The sequence below is a fragment of the Hemibagrus wyckioides genome, linkage group LG11, assembly GCF_019097595.1.
Source record: "Hemibagrus wyckioides isolate EC202008001 linkage group LG11, SWU_Hwy_1.0, whole genome shotgun sequence".
Taxonomy (NCBI): Eukaryota; Metazoa; Chordata; class Actinopteri; order Siluriformes; family Bagridae; genus Hemibagrus; species Hemibagrus wyckioides.
Genome location: NC_080720.1, coordinates 17,934,776 through 17,955,879, shown reverse-complemented (window position 1 = coordinate 17,955,879; position 21,104 = coordinate 17,934,776). Strand labels below are relative to the sequence as shown.

Sequence of the window (21,104 nt, the reverse complement as noted above, 5' to 3'; positions counted from 1 at the left end):
AATTCTTATCTATGGTATGTGTTTGTTCAGGCACACCCAGAATCAGTTAACTGGAAAACAGCAATCATAGGCCCGCTTTGCATAGCACTTTGATGTGAACTTTATTTGCACTGTACATATAAAGTTTACAGAGTACACAATGCATAGACAAGAGGGTTTATTTCAGAACCTGCTACAAGATCCTCAAGGATACAAATCTTTTACTGTTTGTTAATCCATCAATATCTCATGATGCATTGCATCCACATATTGTAAGCTCAAATCAGCTTTTACACAAAAAAGATATTTTGCAATCTTCCAATGCTTAAATTGTAATAATGGACATTTATTTATTTAGAAATTTTGATACAGTGCAACAGAATGTAATCAAATCTAAAAAAGGGGTATAAATCAAATCAGTAATAATTAGACTTGTTAGAGTATAATTGATCTGAAGTTCACTACATAACTTCATGACATTAGATCAATAAAAGTGTGTGGAATTTTCCTATTTCTTATACATAATACTGCTCTGGGTTTCTCCACACATGAAATGGTAGAATTCTGTGCTGACTAATGCAAAGTTTTTATTTATTTATTTATTTATTTATTTATTTATTTATTTAGAGTATTAATGGTTCAATGATTATGTTATTTATAGACATTTGTTTTCCCTTATAGACTAGACTACAAACTGTGGGAGCACTGTTAATACTTAATAATTGTAAGCTTATTGTATTATCCAATGACTGACTTCTTGTGACAAAAGAAACAAAATTACAAGACAAATCAGTGCTAAGCTCATCACATTATATAAACTCTTTTAGTATCAGTAGATGTGGCCAAAGGAAACATTTGAGACTTTCATATCAGCACTGAAAACGTCTGTCAACATTATACAAAGAATAGTCCAAGTACTAAGGGAAAAAAGACATGAAATCAAATGTGGCCCTCCATCAATGCCAAAATACTTTGTGTTTTCAACATCATACAATAAATGTCTTGTTACATTAGCATAATAATAATAATAATAATAATAATAATAATAATAATAATAATAATAATAATAATAATAATAATATCTATTGTTTGTCATCGCTTATGTAAACATTTACGAGGTCATGCAAACGTTAAACATCATTTAAGGAGCACAGTACAGATTATGGTCAGTGACTCAAACCTGAGATCCCTGCTCAACATCAAGGCCAGTCAAATCCCTCAATACACCACTAATGCTCACAACAGATCTGCAAAGCACTTCAGAATATTTAGTAAGTTTCATCACTGACACAAGGTGCTATCCATCTTTAATTCTCACAGAAACACCATGTCAGAGAACAATAATAATGTACTATATAAATTGTAATCTCTTAGTTCACACATGCTGGTGTTGTGTGAGGATGTACTACAGGGATCTCAGTTTGAGCTTTGACAAAAGGACACCCATTCAGTTCCACTTCTTTGACTTTGGAATAAGGCTGCTTTCACACTAGACCTTTTTTTCCTATAGAGAGCACTGGTTGAAGCACCTTCTTTGCTGATATGAAAAGAAAAACTGACACACATGACATGCACACTGTAACTATAACAACACTACCACCAAGTCCCAATACCATGGCAAGTACAGCTCAACTCACCAATAGTATTATTAATAATGATAATAAAGATTGAAACATGTTCTAGCTATCATCAAGAGGAGGCAGCTTGCCTTAGCTTTGGCTTGAGAGACAGTACTTAGTAGTGTAACTAAATAGCATTCAAATAACTATATGCAAGGACCAGTCTGTCATGTCAAAAATCAATAAATTATGCTAAATCAACATATTTGCTATCTCAAGGTTGCACTGCAATTTGTAAATATTGACACTGAAATCTATGATTAAACATACACAGCATAGCCATATGTGCTTGTTAAACATTCTGTTCCTGCATTTGGCTGTTATATTAATCTCCAGTCTTCTACGAAGGCCTTCCACTGGACTTTGGAACATGAGTGTGGGGAATTGCTCATTCAGCCACAAGAGAATTAGTGAGGTCAGGCACTCATGTCAGGTGAGAATACCAGTCAGAATGCCAGATCATACCAATGATGTTCAGGTGGGTTGAGGTCGGGGCTCTGTGCAGTTCTTCTACTCCAGCCTTGGCAACCACATCTTCATGGTCCTTGCTTTGTGCCATGCTGAAACAGGATTTGAGCCTCTTAATTCAAACAGAAGTACAAATGCAATTCTCGCTTTCAAACTTTGTAGTAACAGTTTAAGGAAGGCCCACATATGAGTGTGATGTTTAGGTGTCCACATTTAGTGTATCTTTAAGCATTTCATTTTCAGTCTTGGGTGTCAAAGTGGGTACAGTTGCCTCATAGTTCCAGAGCTCCCAGGTGTGATCTTGAGCTCAGGATAAGGTGTGAAATTTTTCACAGTTGTTATCGCCATATTTATCTGGGATTCCTTTGGGTTCTCTGGTTTCCTCCAATCTCTAACCAAAAAAGGTATAAGTAAACTGGTTTCACTAAATTGTCTGCAAGTGTTCAGGGAATGTCCTCATCTTGTGTCACAAAAGGTTTGGGATCCACCATGGCCGTGATCAGGATAAAGTGGTTGCTGAAGATGAGTGAATATTCAATCATTATTTTTCTCCATGTTTTATTTTTTTGCTTACAATCCCCCATCAGCTGCATGTTGATAGTTCAGGAGACTGAAATGTGCCTGATGTCACTCTGTGCTTTTCTGAAATTTTTTCTTGTTTTTTCGGAAGCACTTTGCTTTGACAGAAAAAAAACATGGACAGAAGTTGTTTTTTTCAATAAGGTGCCATTTGGCCTAGCTTATGGTGATTTGGGAAAAATGCCTAGTGTGAAAGCAGCCTAAGGAAAGCCTAGTCCCAGAAACGCATGTGGGAGCTCTAGTTTAAAGCTGTGGATCACCACAGCTGTGGTGTTAAACCAGTCTGACACAGAATGCAGGGTCAGAGATTTGAACAGTGCAAAAACCATTCAACAAGTAAATACACCTTGGATTAAGGCAGGGGATTTTAAAGTGAAGCCTAATATTATGTGGCATCAGAATTTCATAATCTCTGTTTTCAGAACCAAAACAGACTGCAACATTTAAATTCATAAATATTTGATACCCAAGCATTTTAAGCTGCTTTCAGAGTATATACTTGGAAAATAATATTTCCAGGCTCAGTAGAACACAATTATGATTCTTTGGTTGGGATAAAAATATAAAACAGACAAAACCTAAGTGAGATGAAGGTTATGAAGGAACCACAGTTAAAGGAACGCTTGGGGTGGTATGCTCATTCCTCCCCAAGTCTCTCTTGCTGTCTTCCTCATTGCACTAGCTCCCTCTGGTGGACACGTTTAATTAAGCTCTGTGTTCAGTACCAGACTGGTGGTGATAGGCATATGTGTGTAATGAGATCTGAGGGCCTTTTCTAGGTTCTTTAGGTACGCTAGCAGGTATGTCTCAGACCCTGCTGGTTGGTCTACAGCAGTATGCACAGCTTCTGACACTGTCCTGATCCGCACTGTTGCGTCGACCATCAATATCTGGAGAACCTAGTCAGAGATGACAGTATAAAATCAAAGACAAGACAAAGACAGTTAGTCATATTTAATTTTGCTCAAACACTGAATTTCAGTTGTGGTTTCAGATTAAGCAAAAGATCAATTTCGCCATATGTAAGATGGAAAGTAATGAAATCTGATAATAATTTGAATTGTTTGTGGAATCCAATGGACTGATTTTTAGTTCAGTGTACTTAGTAACTTAGTTTAGTGTAACAGTAATTACTGTTGTTAAGTACAAAAACAGTTGTGGTTTGTGTCATGATTTGTAAACATTTCTTTACTTTAAACCCGGAGTGGTTTATTAGCAAATAGGCCTGCACACTCTTAATATTACTACTAACAAATTTCTACCATCAGGGGAAACAAATTGCACAAAGGCAATCCCTGTGTCAGTACAGAGTTTTTGGTTACAGGCACATTTCAGAAAGAAGCTGGAAAATAATGGAGTTTTTCTAAGCTATCGCGGATTGCTCAGAGAGTGTATTTCATAATTTCTCTTAGCACATTTCCAGGGGCCTTTATTTACACTTAGACACACATTATCAACCTTTCAGTTAATAGATACCAAGCAAATGAATGTAGAGTTAGAATGTGGAATAAATTCAGAAATGTTATTGGTGTGTGAGTTTGAATATGTAACCTGACTTTGTACATTTGTTTTCAACTGCAGCTAGGCAAGCGAATAAGAAAAAGAAACAGAGAGAGAGAGACAGAGAGAGAGACAGAGAGAGAGAGACAGAGAGAGAGAGAGAGAGAGTTAAAAAGGGCTACAGAAGACTGCTGTTACTGCTGACCAATAAGTTAGAGTTTGTTCAAGAGATGGAGGATGATATTACAAAGAGAAAAGCAAGGAAGAAGCCTACTTAAGGAAAGATGCTTTCTACATAGCACCAAGGCCTTTTATTTCCAGACAATCAGCCAGTGTATAGACTGCGATTCAAGCAGTTTCAAAATGCTTGAATAAATCTCTGCTCTTTCTATTTTGCAAACAAGAAACTGATTTTGGTGACAGGCATTTGTTGATATTCACCATTTAAATGTACTACTTTAAATATTATAAATAGTCAAAAAATACAGTGCTTAATACCTCATCATTTTACTTATCTGAATCAAAATCTCTGCTGCAGAAAAATGTGATGCCATCCTTTGTAACAATGCTACAAATCACCTAATGGGATGCGAGATCATGTTTCTATAATCTTCCTGCATTTCTACAGCGGTCACAAACATTATTTACGTGCTTTCTCAGTAAAACAAAATCTACCTTGCAAATACTGTAGCTGTAAATACACGTACCATGTAAACACTGCAGTCTTGTTTATTCATGATTAGATGTGTGTACACGCTCAGTTTGCCTGTTGTGTGTTTGAGCTGTGAAAAAGTGGTTAGAACAGGACATCCAGCAACCAGTAAAGCCAATTTCGATGAAACACAGGAGCATGACATGAAAGGGAAAAAAAAATCCTGGACTATACAATCTATCTCACCATTCTCGTCCTCTTCATATTTCACATCTTCTTCTGGGTTGTGCTCTTTAGCAGGCAGAAGCAGATGTCTGTGGCAGGGGCTCGTGGTGGTGATTTGACTGGAGCCCTCCAGGCTGGTGCCCAGCTGTAACCTCCTCATGTGCCTCACCACGGCTGTTGCATTGAAGGCTTGCTGGAAACGCACCAGCACAAGATTACAGGGATCAGAAATGATCACCTACATCTCTTAGTAGCCTTTTAATGCTAGCACTGAACTTTGGAAGGAAAAAAACCTTCCAAATTTCACTATTCCAACAAAACTTTAATGTAATAGAACAATGCTTGAACGTCAGTAATGAAAGTAAATAATACTTTATTTAAAGCATTTGCTTTCATTTGTCTGTTATTTCAAAGCAAGTTTATGTAAGACTTGCATGTACAGGTAGTTTGTATGCTTGCCTGAAATTTACTCTCAAACTCTTGTGGCCACTAGTTACCGTGCCAGTCAGAAACACTGAGCTAAAAGCAGCAGGAGTAGTCAAATAAAATTGAAAAAGGTCCAGTTTACATTTGTATGGATCATGTTCTGGTTAAAAAACTAACAGACTAACTAATGGTTACACCAGTTACCTTTAATGCTTATACAATGCTGATCTGAAGTACGTTTTGTTACACAGCACATATCGCATTACTACTTTTCACTAGCTCCAGAGACTAAGAAACAGAGGTTTAAGGTTTTCTACTCACATCCATTATCCCAACTCATCCGCTTATAACCGATTGAAAACTCAAAAATGTAATAAAAATGCACTTTAACAAGTCCTATTTCTTCAAATATATTTTTTAAACAACTGTTACATTTTCATGTTAATTAATATAGACTTTCTTTGTCCCTCAAGCGTATTAAACTATGGCTAATTATCCTCATGCATACATTTAAACAGATCAACTTGAAACAGGAGGAATAAATGCATTCTTCTGCAACAGAAGCTTCATGTTTAGAAAACTCGAGTCACTGAACTGTGTTCAGAATTTTCATATATTGTTTAGTTGTGCTATGGTATTTTTTCAAGCACATAGTATAGTTCAGTGAAATATTTTATTGGGCCCGCATCCAAACCTCAATTTACCGTTTGATGAAGCTAGCCATTTTAAAATTGTAATATCAAGTTGTTATATTAGTATTGTGATATTAGAATTATAGATTTCACAGATTCCAGGAGATTACTTCAGCATCTGTGTCAACCCTGCAGCCTATGTTACTGCACTTTTAACTGGAAAGCCAAGAAGAAACTCTTGTGAAACAGAAACCATGTAAATATGCACTCACCTTCCATTTACTCTTGGCAAAGTTCTTTTTAATCTGGGCACTGACAGACTCATGGATGTTCTTGTCAAGAGCAGTGTCTCCTGAGATCCTTCAAAACATAGACAGATAGACAGAAGGGAAACAGTTGAGACTGTTTAGTATATACAACATGTTTAACATGTAGAGAAGCACTGTGAAATAGAAAAAAGTTAGGTGCCCTACCATGGGTGCTGTAAGGCTTGTTCACATGTATATCTAAGCTCTGGATCTTTTTCCATTAGGTGGCATATAAAATCTTTAGCTGGAAGATGAAGATAAAAGGATCAATATTAAAATGGAAAACCTATTGTCCAGGATAAAGCAGTTACTAAGGGCGAATGAAATAAAACATAAAACATAAAACATTTATTGTCAAGGCTCAGGTATATTGCATATAGGCATAGATATTGTCATACACTGCAGTATGTAGTAAGCACATTGAAAGCATTATGAAAGCCATAAAAGAGACAAACAGGAGAATCACCTGAGTCTGATATATCATCCCAGTATGGAGAATCAAACTCATACTCAGCCTTCAGGATTTGCTCAAACAGCTTGGCATCATTTTCATCATAAAATGGTGGATATCCACATAACCTTGAAAATGCATTGTGTGATAAGTAACATATTTTTGTACTCCCTAGTTTTTAGACTTTTGAGGAACATTTTTTGTAAAGTACTTTCAAGTAGAATGTATCCATAGCATACACATGTATGATTGTGTATAGATAGAGCAATATTGATCTCTAAATCAATTACCATGAATTACAGTGGCTTGGAAAAGATAAGTATTCAGACCGTATTCAGTTTTTTTCTTTTTAACACATTATTGATCTCAGTAAAAAGTGATTCAGTTTACTTTTTTGCCCATCTGTCTACAACCAAAAATAACAAAGTGAGAACACTGTTTATTTAGTACATTGTAGAAGCATCTTGTACAGAATTATATTTTCAGGTCTTCTTGGGTAAGTTTCTACAAGTTTTGCAAACCTGGATTTAGACAATTTCCTGACAGATCCTCTTTAGCTGAGTTAGATTAGATGGAGAGCACCTGTGAACTGCCATCTTCAGGTCTCTCCACAGATGTTCTGTGGAGTACAGATCTAGGCTTTAGCTGTTCCATCAATGGCCATTCAGACACTTGTCTGCACTCCTATATTTGACATTAAACCTTCCCTCAATTCAGACCTTCTTCCCTGTCTCAAGCACTGATAAGCACTCCATAGCAAACGTCTACCAAGCTTCACTACATGGATGGGTGCAGTTGATCAGCTGTACCTGTTTTACAGATCTAAAATAAAGACCTGATTCTCTGTAAATGACATCTTAAGCCATTTTAGAGTGGCCATTGGTTCCCTGACTAAGGCCCTCCTAGCCCAGTTACTGAGTTTAGATGGATGGCCAACTGTACTGAGAAGTTCTGATAGTTCTAAACTTCACAATCCTGGAAAAAATCAAACCTTTAGAAATTATTTTATACCCTTGCCAAATCTGTCACACAATGTCATTTGATCCTGGAGGTCTATAGGGTATAATATATCAACTTTGTAGTGTGTGAAAGGTAAAGTGGTCTGTATAATTTCCGAAGCCACTGTAATGTAATGTCTACTGGACAAAAAATATAAGCAGTAATGCACATTTAAATTGTTATGCAAACATAGAATTAAATATATATGGTTTGTGCACATATAGACACCCACTCACAAAATGTAAGATATAACCCCTATGGACCAGCAGTCCACTGCTTTGCTGTAGGGTTTCTGAGCCAGAACCTCAGGAGCTGATGAAAGGAGAAAGAAAGAGAGAAAGCGATGAGTGCCAGATGCTATGCTGCTGTCAATATTCAAAGCATAATCATTTTCAATTCTGAAGAGAAGCAGTAAAGAGCTGTGGGCATAAAGAGCACTTTTGTAGTACTAACAGTCTCACTCAAATCCCCTTGATTATTGAGTATTCAGCAAAATTCTGAATCAAGCTGAGAGAGACAGAGCTCTTTATCATACCCACATATCCAGGTGTTCCACAGGCAGTTGACATCACAGTTCCAGAGTCCTCGATTTTTGACAGCCCAAAGTCACTGATCATTATGTTGGAGTCTTCATCCATGCTATAATACAGAAGGTTCTCTGGCTGCACCATGTCATAGGAAGAAAACAGACATTAAATCAGTGAAATTATGGTTTGAATTATTTAACATATTACTGGTTCCTATATTATACTCCATTTTCATTTGGAATAACTTTAGAATTTCAATTTCATTTTGTTTACATCAGCCTTTTCTCTTTTGTAAATGATATTTCTATTAAGGTTCATGTGTTTATGGTATTTGTATTGTATTGTTTGCTCTTGTCTCTCTGTCATTTCATTTTTCATTTTTAAGTTGACCCTTTCAGGCCTATATTGCCAGTAGCTATGCTCCTAGTCAGGCCAGATCTAAACCAGTTGAACAAATCTTTTGTTAGAGGTCAGGCAAAGAGTAATCTAAACCACCCCATAAAAGGTACAAAATTACTACCCTGCCAAGATTAGGGTTACAGAGATCCACCCCTGCTGCCAAACTTGGGGGTGGTGTCTAGAGGCAAATTAAATTATTAAACTTCATTAAAAAAAAAATTACTGACTGACAATAACAAACACTTCATTTAAACACAAGGTTGCTCAGATGTGTGCTTGGTCTGGCATGTACAGAGTGAGGTCAGGGACACTGGGTCTAAATGAACCATGTTCAAGTCCTCAATTATACAGGCAGCTGCAACAATCTGTGGCCAAAAGGCTGTTGGTGTCTGTCATGGCAGCAGTCCTAGCATGCTCTTGTGGACACTGTTGGTAATGGAAGTTGCAGAAGTAAAAGTCAGGCATGGCCTCATAAAATGTTCTGGCAAACCATTTGGTGGCTCAAGAGAGAGATATGAGACCATATACAAGCTCTGCTAGCAAGTGTGGGGAAGTGTTGACATCTGTTGGTGATATTGTTTAGCAGTTGAAGGATCACTTTGAGGAACTCATTCCTTTCAGACAGCAGTGCCTGAATTCTCTAGTGTTTTAGAGCCCATCTCCATAACTGATGGTTAGCAACCATCAAAGTGGTGAAGTTGCTATGAAGGAGATTTGGCCAAAGATGTTGAATAAACTGGATAAGGTTGTGGTTGTCTAGTTAATATGCTTCTTTAATGCTGCATGAAATACAGGACTAGAAGGAATAATGGAAGCACACTACTTCACTAGAAAAATCATTGCCAGGGTTCTGGAAAAAAAGGGTAAACCTAATTTTTTCAGGAAGACAGTTACACTTGCAGACATACCATACTACAGAGGTATATTATATCAACCACAAAGGAGGCACAAAAGCACTAATGATGTGCTAAAGATGTGGGCAGGCATAGAAGAAATGTAAGCCTGTGTCCAGAGACTAGTAAATTCAAAGAGTGCAGTGGTTCCAAAGTGGGACCACTAAGCAATTTGTGAGGCTTGCTATATTAACCAATATAATGCATGGGATATAGCATTGGTTTAGATGCCTATTTGCTGGCCTTCAATATAAGATGCCATGCTATGGCCTAAGCCAGCATTTCTGCCAGAGATTTTGTTCTAGCTGTTCTTGCAGATAAAACTTGTGTGATTTGGAGAGTAACATAAAAGAGCCTCTCTGTCTAAAGACAGATTGTACACACTTACTGGAATCTACAAAAAGAGGTGTCTGCTTCCACTATGGGTATCATTGACATATATTTGGTAAAATGGAGATAAGGAATTCACAATACATCATAACCAGCTTCTACAGGCTAGAGTGACTTCCCTCATTTAGAAAGAGTATCCAACCCTGAGTAATTCTAATCTTCAGTAGGAAACAGAACTGGTACTTGAAAGAATTTTTCTCCAACAGAGTATGAGGACTTGAACAAGCCTTGTTCTCAACTTAGATCAGAATCAGTGTCTGAATCTCTCCTTCAGTAGAAGGCAGTAGCAGTACTGAGTGATTCTCATTGTTCCACCTTGAGTGACATTTTCAGAAGGGACCAATAGCACTGCTTTGAGTGACTGTCATTACCCATAAAAAAGATCGCAGCAAGTATTGTACCCACTGTCCAAGGAATGCACTGTGTGGAGAATGAATGAGGAAGTGTTATGAACTCTTGTGATGATTGATATGTGGTATCCACTAGTTCCAGAAGAAAAAAGCACTGGTAGTCTTAAAGGAGGCATGACAGGAAGTTGCACTTGAAACCACATTTCTACAACTAAGTAGAAGACTGCCAGACCATCTGGGTCATTTGAGTTGATGGGAATGCCAGAGGACAATCGTGAGATAAAAGGGGCCTTTTATTGCTGTCATTGTCATGAGATGATGACGTGATGAGTTGATGCTAAACAAGCATACAGGAAATCTCCACTAGTTACAGAAGGAAGCCACAGTGGCAGTCCGCTCATTAGTGGTTATAACTATGGTTACCTATGTTACCTATCATATTTGCCCTAGTGTGAATTTTGTGTCCTGACAGGCTTCAGTGTTTTAGGTGAAATAACATGGCAACCTTACCTTTAGATCTCTGTGCACAATGCCCACATCATGCAGATATTTCACTGCATCTAAGATCTGACGAATGAGTTTACTGGCATCTCTCTCTGTGTAGAAACCCTTCTCAACAATTCTGTCAAACAGCTCTCCACCAGATACCCTAAACACAGACACACTCAAAATAGTTAATGGTTTCTAATAATTGTAGAGCACACTAGATTTGAAAATTCTTAAGACTCACAATTGCATGACCAGGTACAGGTGTGTCTGACTCTCAAATATGTCCTCCAGTGAGACAATGTTCTTATGTTTTATTCTGCAGCAGACAGAAAAATAGATAAGATGTTTTTAGCATTTTATGTTTTCTGCCATTTTATGCATTCTGAATGCATTTAATCACTGCATGTTTTACATGTGCTGCCATTTTAAACATGTCTTACTTTAGACTGAAATCAGAATTCTTACAAAGTATAATGCTTGGTATAAATATAGGCTTAATTATTAAAATAATAATTAAAAATTTAAAATGTATCATATACACATTCATATTTGGCATGGCTGCCTTTTTGTGATAAAATGAGTACTAGGTGCCTCTACACAATGCTGCCAATACTGATTTTTGCTATAAGATCTAATACAAATTCTAATATTGATTTTGCTATTAAGTTCAATTCCTCATTGGCCCCACTTAATTTCCTTTTCTTAATATCGCAGTCTTGTTTAATTGCCTTCATTGGCATGTACCAGAGCCCCAAATCTGTTTACTTCTATCCCATAATTTCTCTCCCTCTCCATCTCTCTGTCTTTAATGACAGTATTTCTCATAGCACCAGCTATCTAACTCTAATTGCTCTCTCCCTCTCTCTCTCTCTCTCTCTCTCTTTCTCTGTCTCTCTCTCTCTCTCTCTCTCTCTCTCACACACACACACACACACAGTCTCTCTCTCTCTCACACACACACACACACACACAGTCTCTCTCTCTCTCTCTCTCTCTCTCTCACTCACACACACAAACATACACACACACACACACACACACACTTGCTCTGTCTATTTTGCCTGACCCCCTTTACTCTTATTCTCCACCCCTTCACTGAAGTGCTGAGGGAACCCTCCATACCATCTCAACCCCAGTGTGTGCTGTTTCCCCAGCAACAGAGACACTAAAAATAGGCCTGTCTCCAATACTCCTGACATTTCTAGTGCATGCTTCCTCCAGTTCTACAAGGCAACACCACACTGTTTACCCCTGACATGTGCTTTTACAACAGCTTCTCCCTCCAGACGTGAGCCTGAATGGTTTTCAATGAAACCATATGAAAAAAGACCCATATTAAGTGAGACATAATTGTTACATTACTCCAAAAAAATCATCATTTTTTACTATGATGATTTTTACTATAAAAAATACTATTCTAAAAACAGCTACTTTTTATTTGTAGCTGGAAACCACAATGACCATTGCCATCTTTGCAACTACATCTCCACAGATGTACAGTGTACATCTCATTGTCTCCCCAGACTGTACACCTCTGCATTAAAATGTGACACATCATAAATAATAGTCACTGCCAAGAGATAATCATCTGTCAAGTTTGTTCTGTCTTTTTATGAAACCCAGCAATACAACTTATTTAACTGTGTGTTTTATATCAATACAGTCATAACCTGTGTAGCACAACTATCTCATTCTCGATACTGTTCTCTTTGCCCTCCAGTGCCTTCTTGGGGATGCACTTGACAGCAACGAGGCGCTGAGTGCTCTTCTCCTCAGCCAGCACCACCTCAGAGAACGCCCCCCTGTAAATGAAGCCAAGAAGAGGGGGAAGGAAACAGCTCATGTGAGAACATTTCTGCTGTTATGACTGTGCTAGGTTTGGATAATAAAGCTGGATGTGAGGACTGCATTAAGGGGTGACAGTGACAGACAGAGCTGCTTCATATCAGTTCTAAAATATCTGCTGACTGTAGAAAAACCGCCAAATCATAAAATGTTGCCAGTGAAGGAAAATTTCAGTGTTTAATCGGTGGCAATGATTAAACACCTCCAACTGATAAGGAGTTACCAGCATGAAATGTACACCTAAAGTGTTAAACTGGTCTCAGATGGATGCAGCATGTTACCACAGTTTCACAGCTAAGCTGTAGGTGATAATATACTTCTAATAACCTTACTGTGCATTTAAGGAAAAACCTTGTTTGTTGGGAAAAAATACAAGATTATCATATAACCACTTTAAATGAAGAACTGGGTGGATAAAGTAGGTAACATGTACAACGCTGTGTGTCTATTCTGTGCAGTAATTTGTCTGTTTTTTATTATAATTATAATTCATTATAATTAATATAGTAATTAAGTTTTATATGTTTTTTATGCTGATGTTCAGTGCTGTCAGGCTTGGCAGTAATGTGTTCAAACAGTGGTGCTCTCCGGAGAGACACAGACTCAGGTGCACACATTTTCATGACCAGTATCACCAGTCTGATACTCAGAATATGAGCTTACATGCATTTTGGTGTTTTGTGGACAGTTTCAGTCATAAAGGATTGCATAGAAATTTTTAGTTAGTTTTTGCATAAACCAGGACAACAGCTCTGCCTTTACAGCATACATCCTTAAAAAATAATGACCTTGGTGAGAGATATGCAGGCAGAAACATAAAGACACATAATTCCAAAGAAAGGCTTGTTGTAGATTAATGAAAACTAGACCATATAATGAAACATAATAACACTGTAGATACTGTATAGCAAGTATTTCCCAGACCACAGAAATTAATAACATACCCATATTGTTTAATCATACATTATTGACTATTTAAAGAGTTAAAAACCATTTTAATCATTATTAATACCGTGTATATAACTGCAGCTGGTAAACACTGATTAAAATTGATCTCAGACTTTTTTATTACAGCATAGCCAGCTCAATAAACATCTACAAAGAATACTTGTCACATAGTTCCAACATAAAGTTAATAATCTTTCCAACTAATGTAAATTGAAAAACTTAATTATCCATCTGACTTTAAACTCTTGGCTGAAAAGTTTGCTAGTATAAACATTCAATGTTAGTTTTGTTTACTGTACATACATCATAGAGTTTACTGAACTGCATTGCTGGCTTAATGCAGCTCTGTAATTCATTATGTGTGGCCAGGACAGAAAGCTTTGCATCTATTTACACAGCAAACATCCTTCAAACATCCTGCTGGAACTTCAGACACTGCTGCAGGCCTATGTGACTTTGACTGGACTGGTGATTGTGGTTGCATGTTCCATTTAGAGGAAAGAAAATTAATTTTACAATTATCAAATGTTTCAGTGTCAGATATTTTTAAATCTCCTGTGGCCTGAAACGTATGGTCATTGAAATGTGTAACGCAGATAAAGTGTGTGTGTGTGTGTGTGTGTGTACGTGTACGTGTGTGTGTGTGTGTGTGTGCATAAGACAGAGAGAGGGTGAGAGAGAGAGAGAGAGAGAGAGAGAGAGAGAAGATTGCTGATATCAGAGTATAGCTCATGTCACAATAAAAGAAAGGGATTAAAGATCTGGGGCGATGGTAAGTGACTACAATTTGTTAACATTTCTTAGATTTCTATACTGAAAGGACATGGGACAGGTTTAATGATAATATATTTTGCTATGATGTATAAAATCCAAAGCATTATGTAGTATGTACTGTGTATGTAGGTTTTTACCCTTGAAATGTCACTGGGGTACTATTTTCCCCATGACAACTCCCTACCTGTTCACACACACTAAGACAGAGGGATCTGTTTGAAAGAAGAACTGCAGAACTAGCATATGATGAACTAGTAGAAAAGACTACAGTCATGCATCATGCATGTGTTTAATACTAAAGATAAATGGATCAGTCACTGTGAGTGTTAATAAACACTAATCCCTGTGCTCGCCTCTGCTTACCTTGTATTTGTCTGTTTGTTTGTTTGTTTGTTTGTTTTCTGTGGTCTATTCAAGGTGTACTCCCACCTTTCATACAGTGTCATTGATATAAGCTAACAATCCACTATGACACTGACTAGGATAAAGTATTTACTGAAAATGGAAGAATTAATGAATGAGTTATTTATAAGTATTCTTGATTCTAGTTTCCAAATAATCCATTAGTACTTCAAATATTTCCTTATTACACCCTGTGGTGAACCAGGCTACGGTAAAATGAAAGTTCATTAATATTAATTAATGAAACAACTCAATTAAATTGATCACAGTCTTGTCATGAATACAAATGAGCCACTACAACTGACCTCTGACTATCATTGCTCAATGTAAATTAATAATCTCAGCGTGCTTCATTACCTATGATTTTCTAATTGGTTGAGAACAAACAGTGAATTTTTTTTTCTTAGAAACCCTTGGCTGTTTTGGGAGCTGAATTCCACAGTGGGGCCTTGCAGATGGTATCAGAAAAGACATCTCATTCATCATCACCTAGTCCCCTAAAAAACAAACTTTGGTCTCTACAGCTACCATTAGAGCCCTAAGAGAAATCTCCTATACCGTCACCAGGGCAAAAAGTCCTCAATGACCCTAACATGATTGTTCCATAAACAAACACCTTCCTCTGATTGGGCCAACACAAAGGCAAAATAATGATGTCAAAGGCATGTCTGAAATCTGAGAGCTTTTTGAGATGCCAAAGTGAAATGTCAACACATTTTGTTTCCTGAAATGTCCTTAATAGACGAAGCAGAGCTAGTTAAACACCTCATGTGGATCTTAACTGAGACTTAACTGAGAGTTATTACTCCCATACTAACCTTTATCTAGTTTTTATCTAGACAAAAAAAGCTGTTGAATTATCTGTCAGAAAGAACAGCTATTATATACATGTCTAGTGTATCCAATCAGATTACTCGTATACGAGTTTATTACCATTTTTAGAAAAACAAGAGGGCTTCTGTTGAGTAAATCCCTCTGAAATGAGCTGGGCAGGGATTCTGAGAAACTCCAAGTCATGGAATGCTGTTGTATGAGCCTCTAACAGGAAGGACACAGCAAGGCGCTCCCTTTAGAGATTATACTATTTGTAAAGCAGCACTAATATGTGAAACTAAATGTATAAAGTGTAATAAACACCTCTGAAAATAAGGATATTAAACCAAGCATTTGGCTAAACATTTGAAATGTACCATATGCACTAGAGTGCAAAGGTAATCACTGGTCATAGCAATACCTAAAGTTCATTGTATAGTTCAAGAAGAATGCTGCCAATAGCAGTGATAAATGATTTTCATAAAACAGAAGAGATGCACAGAGCTGGTGGATGTCCACATATTTATGTAGGAGAAAAATTCATCTCACGCAGCTAGCATTGGGACAAGGTTACCAGCTCTGTGGTTTTCCGGTGGAATTGGACTATTTATAAATTAGTGGTGTGTTTTGAATAAATTCAAATATTTATATGAATGTTGTTCAAACCAAATAGGTCATCTAGAGTGTTTTATTTCAAACATTAATTTCTTCATTTATTCATCTTGAGAACCCCTGGTCAGGGTCAGAGTGAATTCAGAGTCTATCCTAGGAACTGGATATGAGGTGGATATATTCAGTAATCTAGATGGGATGCAAGTCCATTGAAGGCCACCGGGCATACATAAACAATCACAATCATTCACATCTAGGTCAGATTAGTCTAGCTTGGCCACATACATGCATTTTTTTTTGAGGTGGAAAGAAACTCCACACCGACAGTAACCTGAGGTCAGGGTCAATCTGAGGATCCTGGTTCTATAAGGTGGTAACACTACATTCTGCACCACCATGTGCTGCATATGCATAGTGAGTTACATATGTACGTATATGTATGAAAGAGAAATTATTTATAATCACACTATAAGGTTTCACCAAGATAATCATGGGTTGCCTTTGAATCTGGTTCCTCATAATGTTTCTTTCCCATCGTCACTTATGGCTTGCTCATTAGTGACAGATTCATGAATTTTAAATTTATTCCTAGAATTTATCCATATCTGAAAGATTGTTTTGTGACAATGTGTACTGTTAAAATGTGTTACAAATAAAATTTAATTTAATTTAATTTAATTCTAGGCTAGTTTTGAGTTTTGACCAACTCTGCAACCCTAAAATGAGGGCAGTAGTGTAGGCTGGCCATAAAAAAAACTTTGCACTTGTCATTGCCAGCTCTGGAAGTGACACACAACCACAGTGGAAGCTTAATGAGTACATGTACTTATTTATTCTGGCATGTTATGTGTGTTAGTGTGCAGTTGTATTTTCATAGCTCAATTTAATGACTTCTACCGCAAGACATGGCCAGAAGACAACAAGATGTCTTATAACCCACATTGTGCAGTCCTGCACCCTCACTATTCATTGGCTGAATTCCAAATGAAGCTAGTATGGAAGAAAAACAACAAGCACGTGGAGGTAAACCCAAGCACACACATATACATACATACATGCACGCACGCACAGACTTTTTCTGTCTCATATGCCTTAATGCAGACACTAACACACTGTGAGGATGCAGAGTGAAAGTGGCAGAAAATGGGTACTCACCCACGCATATTGCACTATAAATATAGTCACAGTGACTGAGGGCCAGTGTTCAGGAGAATTGTGAGTATGTGTCTCGTCATCTGTGAAGCATCAGAGTGCTGAGAGCTTCAGCTTCGCTAATCATAATAAGCAAAGTGCCAATCAGTACAGAGTGATTGGAGACGGCTCCAGGATTGGAAATATTACAAAAATTATACGGACCCTTTTAAAAATTATGATGTTTTGACATCACTGTGTGCTGCTGCATTATCCTGCCATGCATGCAATGCCTCGAGCATGGCTGACTGACCAAATCATAAATGCATCACTGCCTTAATCTTAATTTGTCACATTGTTATTCCTGTGATTCCTGAATCTTATCCAGATCTATCAGATGTTACAAATTTCAGGATGCTAAAGACTCAGAACATAATCACTTCACCTGAAAAAAAAAAATGATGGAAGGAAATGACATAGTTATGTAGAGTTGCAAAAAATTTTTTAAGTGATTTCTTTCATGAAACACTCACGTTCCCAGAACTTCTTTGAAGTCATAATTTTCCTTGATGTCAGTGGTCTTCTTTTTCCATCCTTTTCCTTCTTCTAAGGGCATTGTATAGTTAGGCTGATGCTCCACTGGAAAGCTGAATAGAGAGGATTAAGGATAGCCCAGTGGATAGCACAGGGAGAGAGAGCAAGGTGAGAGTGAGAATGAGAGCATGAGTAAGAGCCAGGAACACTGGCACATCATATAAACAATCCATATCGATTTACATTATATTATATAGCATAAAATTATATAGATAGGATTCAGAATTGGGTACCAGTCATGTCATGACTTCTTTCACCAGAGCTGTTTGAAACCCCTGATCTCCATATATTAGTTCTATGGTGAGTTTTATTTTTAAGGGCTTGATTTCACTTCCATCAATTTCTGACTGACACTTAAACAGCCAGGATGAAAGCAGACCTTATTTTATTAAACTAATACCTTCTTGCTTTTTTAATCAAGTTAATGCCTTCTTGCTTTTTGCAATGTATTGAATTTTCTCGTGGGTGTACTAGATGGGTTCAAGTTTATGATGCAAATATCCTGCAAGAAAAGCAGGATGAATTAGAGGAGCCAAAAAGCTTTCAGGGCTTAGTGGAAGGTTGACTATGGATGAGAAATTCTCTAATATGCATTGAACGACCATGGATAACTGAAACTTGATCTATCAAGTCATGTTTACTGAGGTTTTGAACTCAGTGAAGCCACAGCAGGCTTTGTAGGACTAAGTACATGTGTTATACTGTATCTCAAGATCCATGATTCTATCCATGCTTTCTTTCATACTGTTTTGCACCAATTGAGCTATATTATACTACTCATTCATTTTCTCTAAGGTTAACATCTCTGAGGTTCTCATTTTATATCTAATACTATGTTTCGTAATTGTGTACTGAATATATTTGCTTATTTATTTATTTTTATTATAAACACTCTTATTTGCACACTTTAATCTTTGGATCTATCTATCTATCTATCTATCTATCTATCTATCTATCTATCTATCTATCTATCTATCTATCTATCTATCTATCATCTTTCTGTTTTTGTCTATATGTCTGTCTATCTATCTGCCTACATTATGGGGTATATGACATCCGCTCCATACATTCAGCAAAATTAGTGAGAGTGGATCAAATACAGTGTTAACTTGCTGTCCAGAGATTCATAACTTTAAGCTTGAGCCATGTCCTGCATTTATGGACATCAGTGTTGCCAGATATGATAGTTATCCGCATAACTGCCCTAGTTCGAATCATGCTGGGTTGGAAAATATGTCCTGCGTGTAGAGTAGGCTGATTTTATTAGTTTGCAATTATTTTAAAATATTTTTTAAGGACTGCTATTGTTACAATTTGGCCTGACCTGTTTGGATAGAATTGGCTCATTTTTTTGGCAACCTTGTTAGACTTTCGAGTTTTAGGGGTTGTGCTGAAGGAGGCGTACTCGGGGATTGATAGGACATAAATCTGTGAGAGCGCGTGCCATAGCAATAGACCTAATTGTGTACAATACAAAATGTTTCAGTCACATGAAATACTTTTAAAGACTCAGATATCAAAAATAAATAAATAAAGAGAGTAATAATGGGAATAAAAGATGCCTCAATCAAAAATGCGCCCTAGCGCAGTCTAAAACGAACACTGCTTCAGTCGCATCCTAGTCTCAAACGTCCAGTAAGGATTAAAGGGTTGAGGAGGATGCAGTAAAAACGCACATGAAGCGATGCATTGTAGAGTGAGGCATGAAGCATTTTGGTTGCTTTTCATCTTGAAACCTTTTTGCGTTTTGTTGTTGCGTGTGTAGAGGTGTCGTCTGGGTTTGAACAACACCAAAAATCCTACGCAGTTTCTAAGGCGAATTTCTACACTACAAAACGAAGACGAATATTATATAAACCAAGTTGAAGATTTGGCCAATGCAGCAAATCCCGCTCCTACCTCATTAAGTCCAATGGCAGGCTACAAATTTCTGCGGGCAATGCGCAACTAAATTCTACAACACTCTGGTTCCATGCATTCAGGTGCAGCAATGTAGTACAGCCTATGTGAGTAACCTTACTCGGTAATATTGCCTGCGTATATCATGAAGCCAAGTGATGCAAGGTTGACCAATGCAGGACAAAAGGATTTCGTTCCAGATTTAGGCTAGAGCATCCAGTCTTTAGCAATTCATCAGTTCCTCTGAGAGGAAGGTGTGTGATGAGGAGCCTACCTGTTCGCCTGCTCTCGGAGCTGAATGCTTTGCAGTCTTTAGCGCTGATGTCGCGCTCGCGCTGCTCAGCCAGACCTGCTCTGACGTCACACGCGCCGCTGCAGGGATCCTAAAATCAGCAAGTTCCGACCTCATCCCAGCTGGGAGGATGGACAACATCTGGAACAATGCGCACACAGTCTTAGAAACTGTATATACTTAGGGGACCTATTCGAGACACTCACAGCTGTTTTTGTAGTATGAAACTTTCAGTATAGTATACAGTATATATGTCAGTAAGTATGGTTAAAGCCAACACTAGAAATTAATCTATGGGCCAATTCTGCGGCAGAGCGGTCTATTCATTCATTCATTCATTCATTCATTCATGTATTACATACACAGTAGGGCCACAAGTACGTGGACACCTGACAATCACACTGATTTGTTGTTCCTCCTCAATCTGTTGACAAAGTTTGAAGCGCTCAATAGTAGAGGATGTTTTTGAATTTTGTAGCATAATAATTTTCACCTTTACTGAAACCAAAGGACCCAAACCTGTTCCTGTATTGCAACGCTTCACAAATGAGGTCTTTACAGACATTGGTTGCCAAGGGTCAACACCACTAAACACCAGAATGACCACAAATTCTCACAGCAATGCTCCAAAATCTAGGGAAAAACGAGTGGAAGCTGTTCTAACAGCAAAGGGGAAGAAATTGGAATCTGGAATTGGATGTTCATTAAGCACTTATGTGTCCAAATGTCAGGTTTCCACAAGCTTTTGGCCATAGAGTGTATACATAATTGGCTTAATAACACATGTATTCCCATGACTAACTTCCCATTTACTGATTGTCAAATTATAGTTAGATTAAATAACCTTTTACACTTTTTTATTCAGATATATCCAATCTTGTGATCGCTCATTGCTATATAGTTATTCA

At 37.5% G+C, this 21,104-nt stretch overlaps 1 protein-coding gene across 2 annotated transcripts; it reads right to left on the bottom strand.

The window, feature by feature from the left end:
* Positions 1 to 111: 111 nt before the first annotated feature.
* camk1a (calcium/calmodulin-dependent protein kinase Ia) lies at positions 112 to 20,338 on the bottom strand. Of its 2 annotated transcripts, XM_058402082.1 has the most exons (13): positions 20,179 to 20,338; positions 17,945 to 18,058; positions 12,557 to 12,688; positions 11,128 to 11,202; positions 10,908 to 11,046; positions 8,374 to 8,500; positions 8,075 to 8,150; positions 6,855 to 6,967; positions 6,554 to 6,632; positions 6,353 to 6,440; positions 5,044 to 5,215; positions 4,853 to 4,927; positions 112 to 3,544 (listed from the first exon to the last, which is right to left on the bottom strand). In XM_058402082.1, exons 2-12 carry the CDS (start codon positions 18,025 to 18,027, stop codon positions 4,875 to 4,877), a joined length of 1,137 nt encoding a protein of 378 aa, XP_058258065.1. In that variant the 5' UTR covers positions 18,028 to 18,058; positions 20,179 to 20,338; the 3' UTR covers positions 112 to 3,544; positions 4,853 to 4,874. The 2 variants fall into 2 exon arrangements, with proteins under 2 accessions (XP_058258065.1, XP_058258064.1); XM_058402081.1 differs by lacking the exon at positions 4,853 to 4,927 and having other exon boundaries at positions 115 to 3,544.
* Positions 20,339 to 21,104: the final 766 nt, after the last annotated feature.

Coding starts and splice junctions, on each gene's coding strand:
- camk1a (XM_058402081.1), bottom strand. CDS start 18,027: ATGCCCTTAGAAGAAGGAAAAGGATGGAAAAAGAAGACCACTGACATC. Junction 12,689..17,944: donor TTCAAAGAAGTTCTGGGAAC/GTGAGTGTTTCA, acceptor CTTCATTTACAG/GGGGGCGTTCTCTGAGGTGG. Junction 6,441..6,553: donor CAAGCCTTACAGCACCCATG/GTAGGGCACCTA, acceptor TATGTTTTGAAG/GATCTCAGGAGACACTGCTC.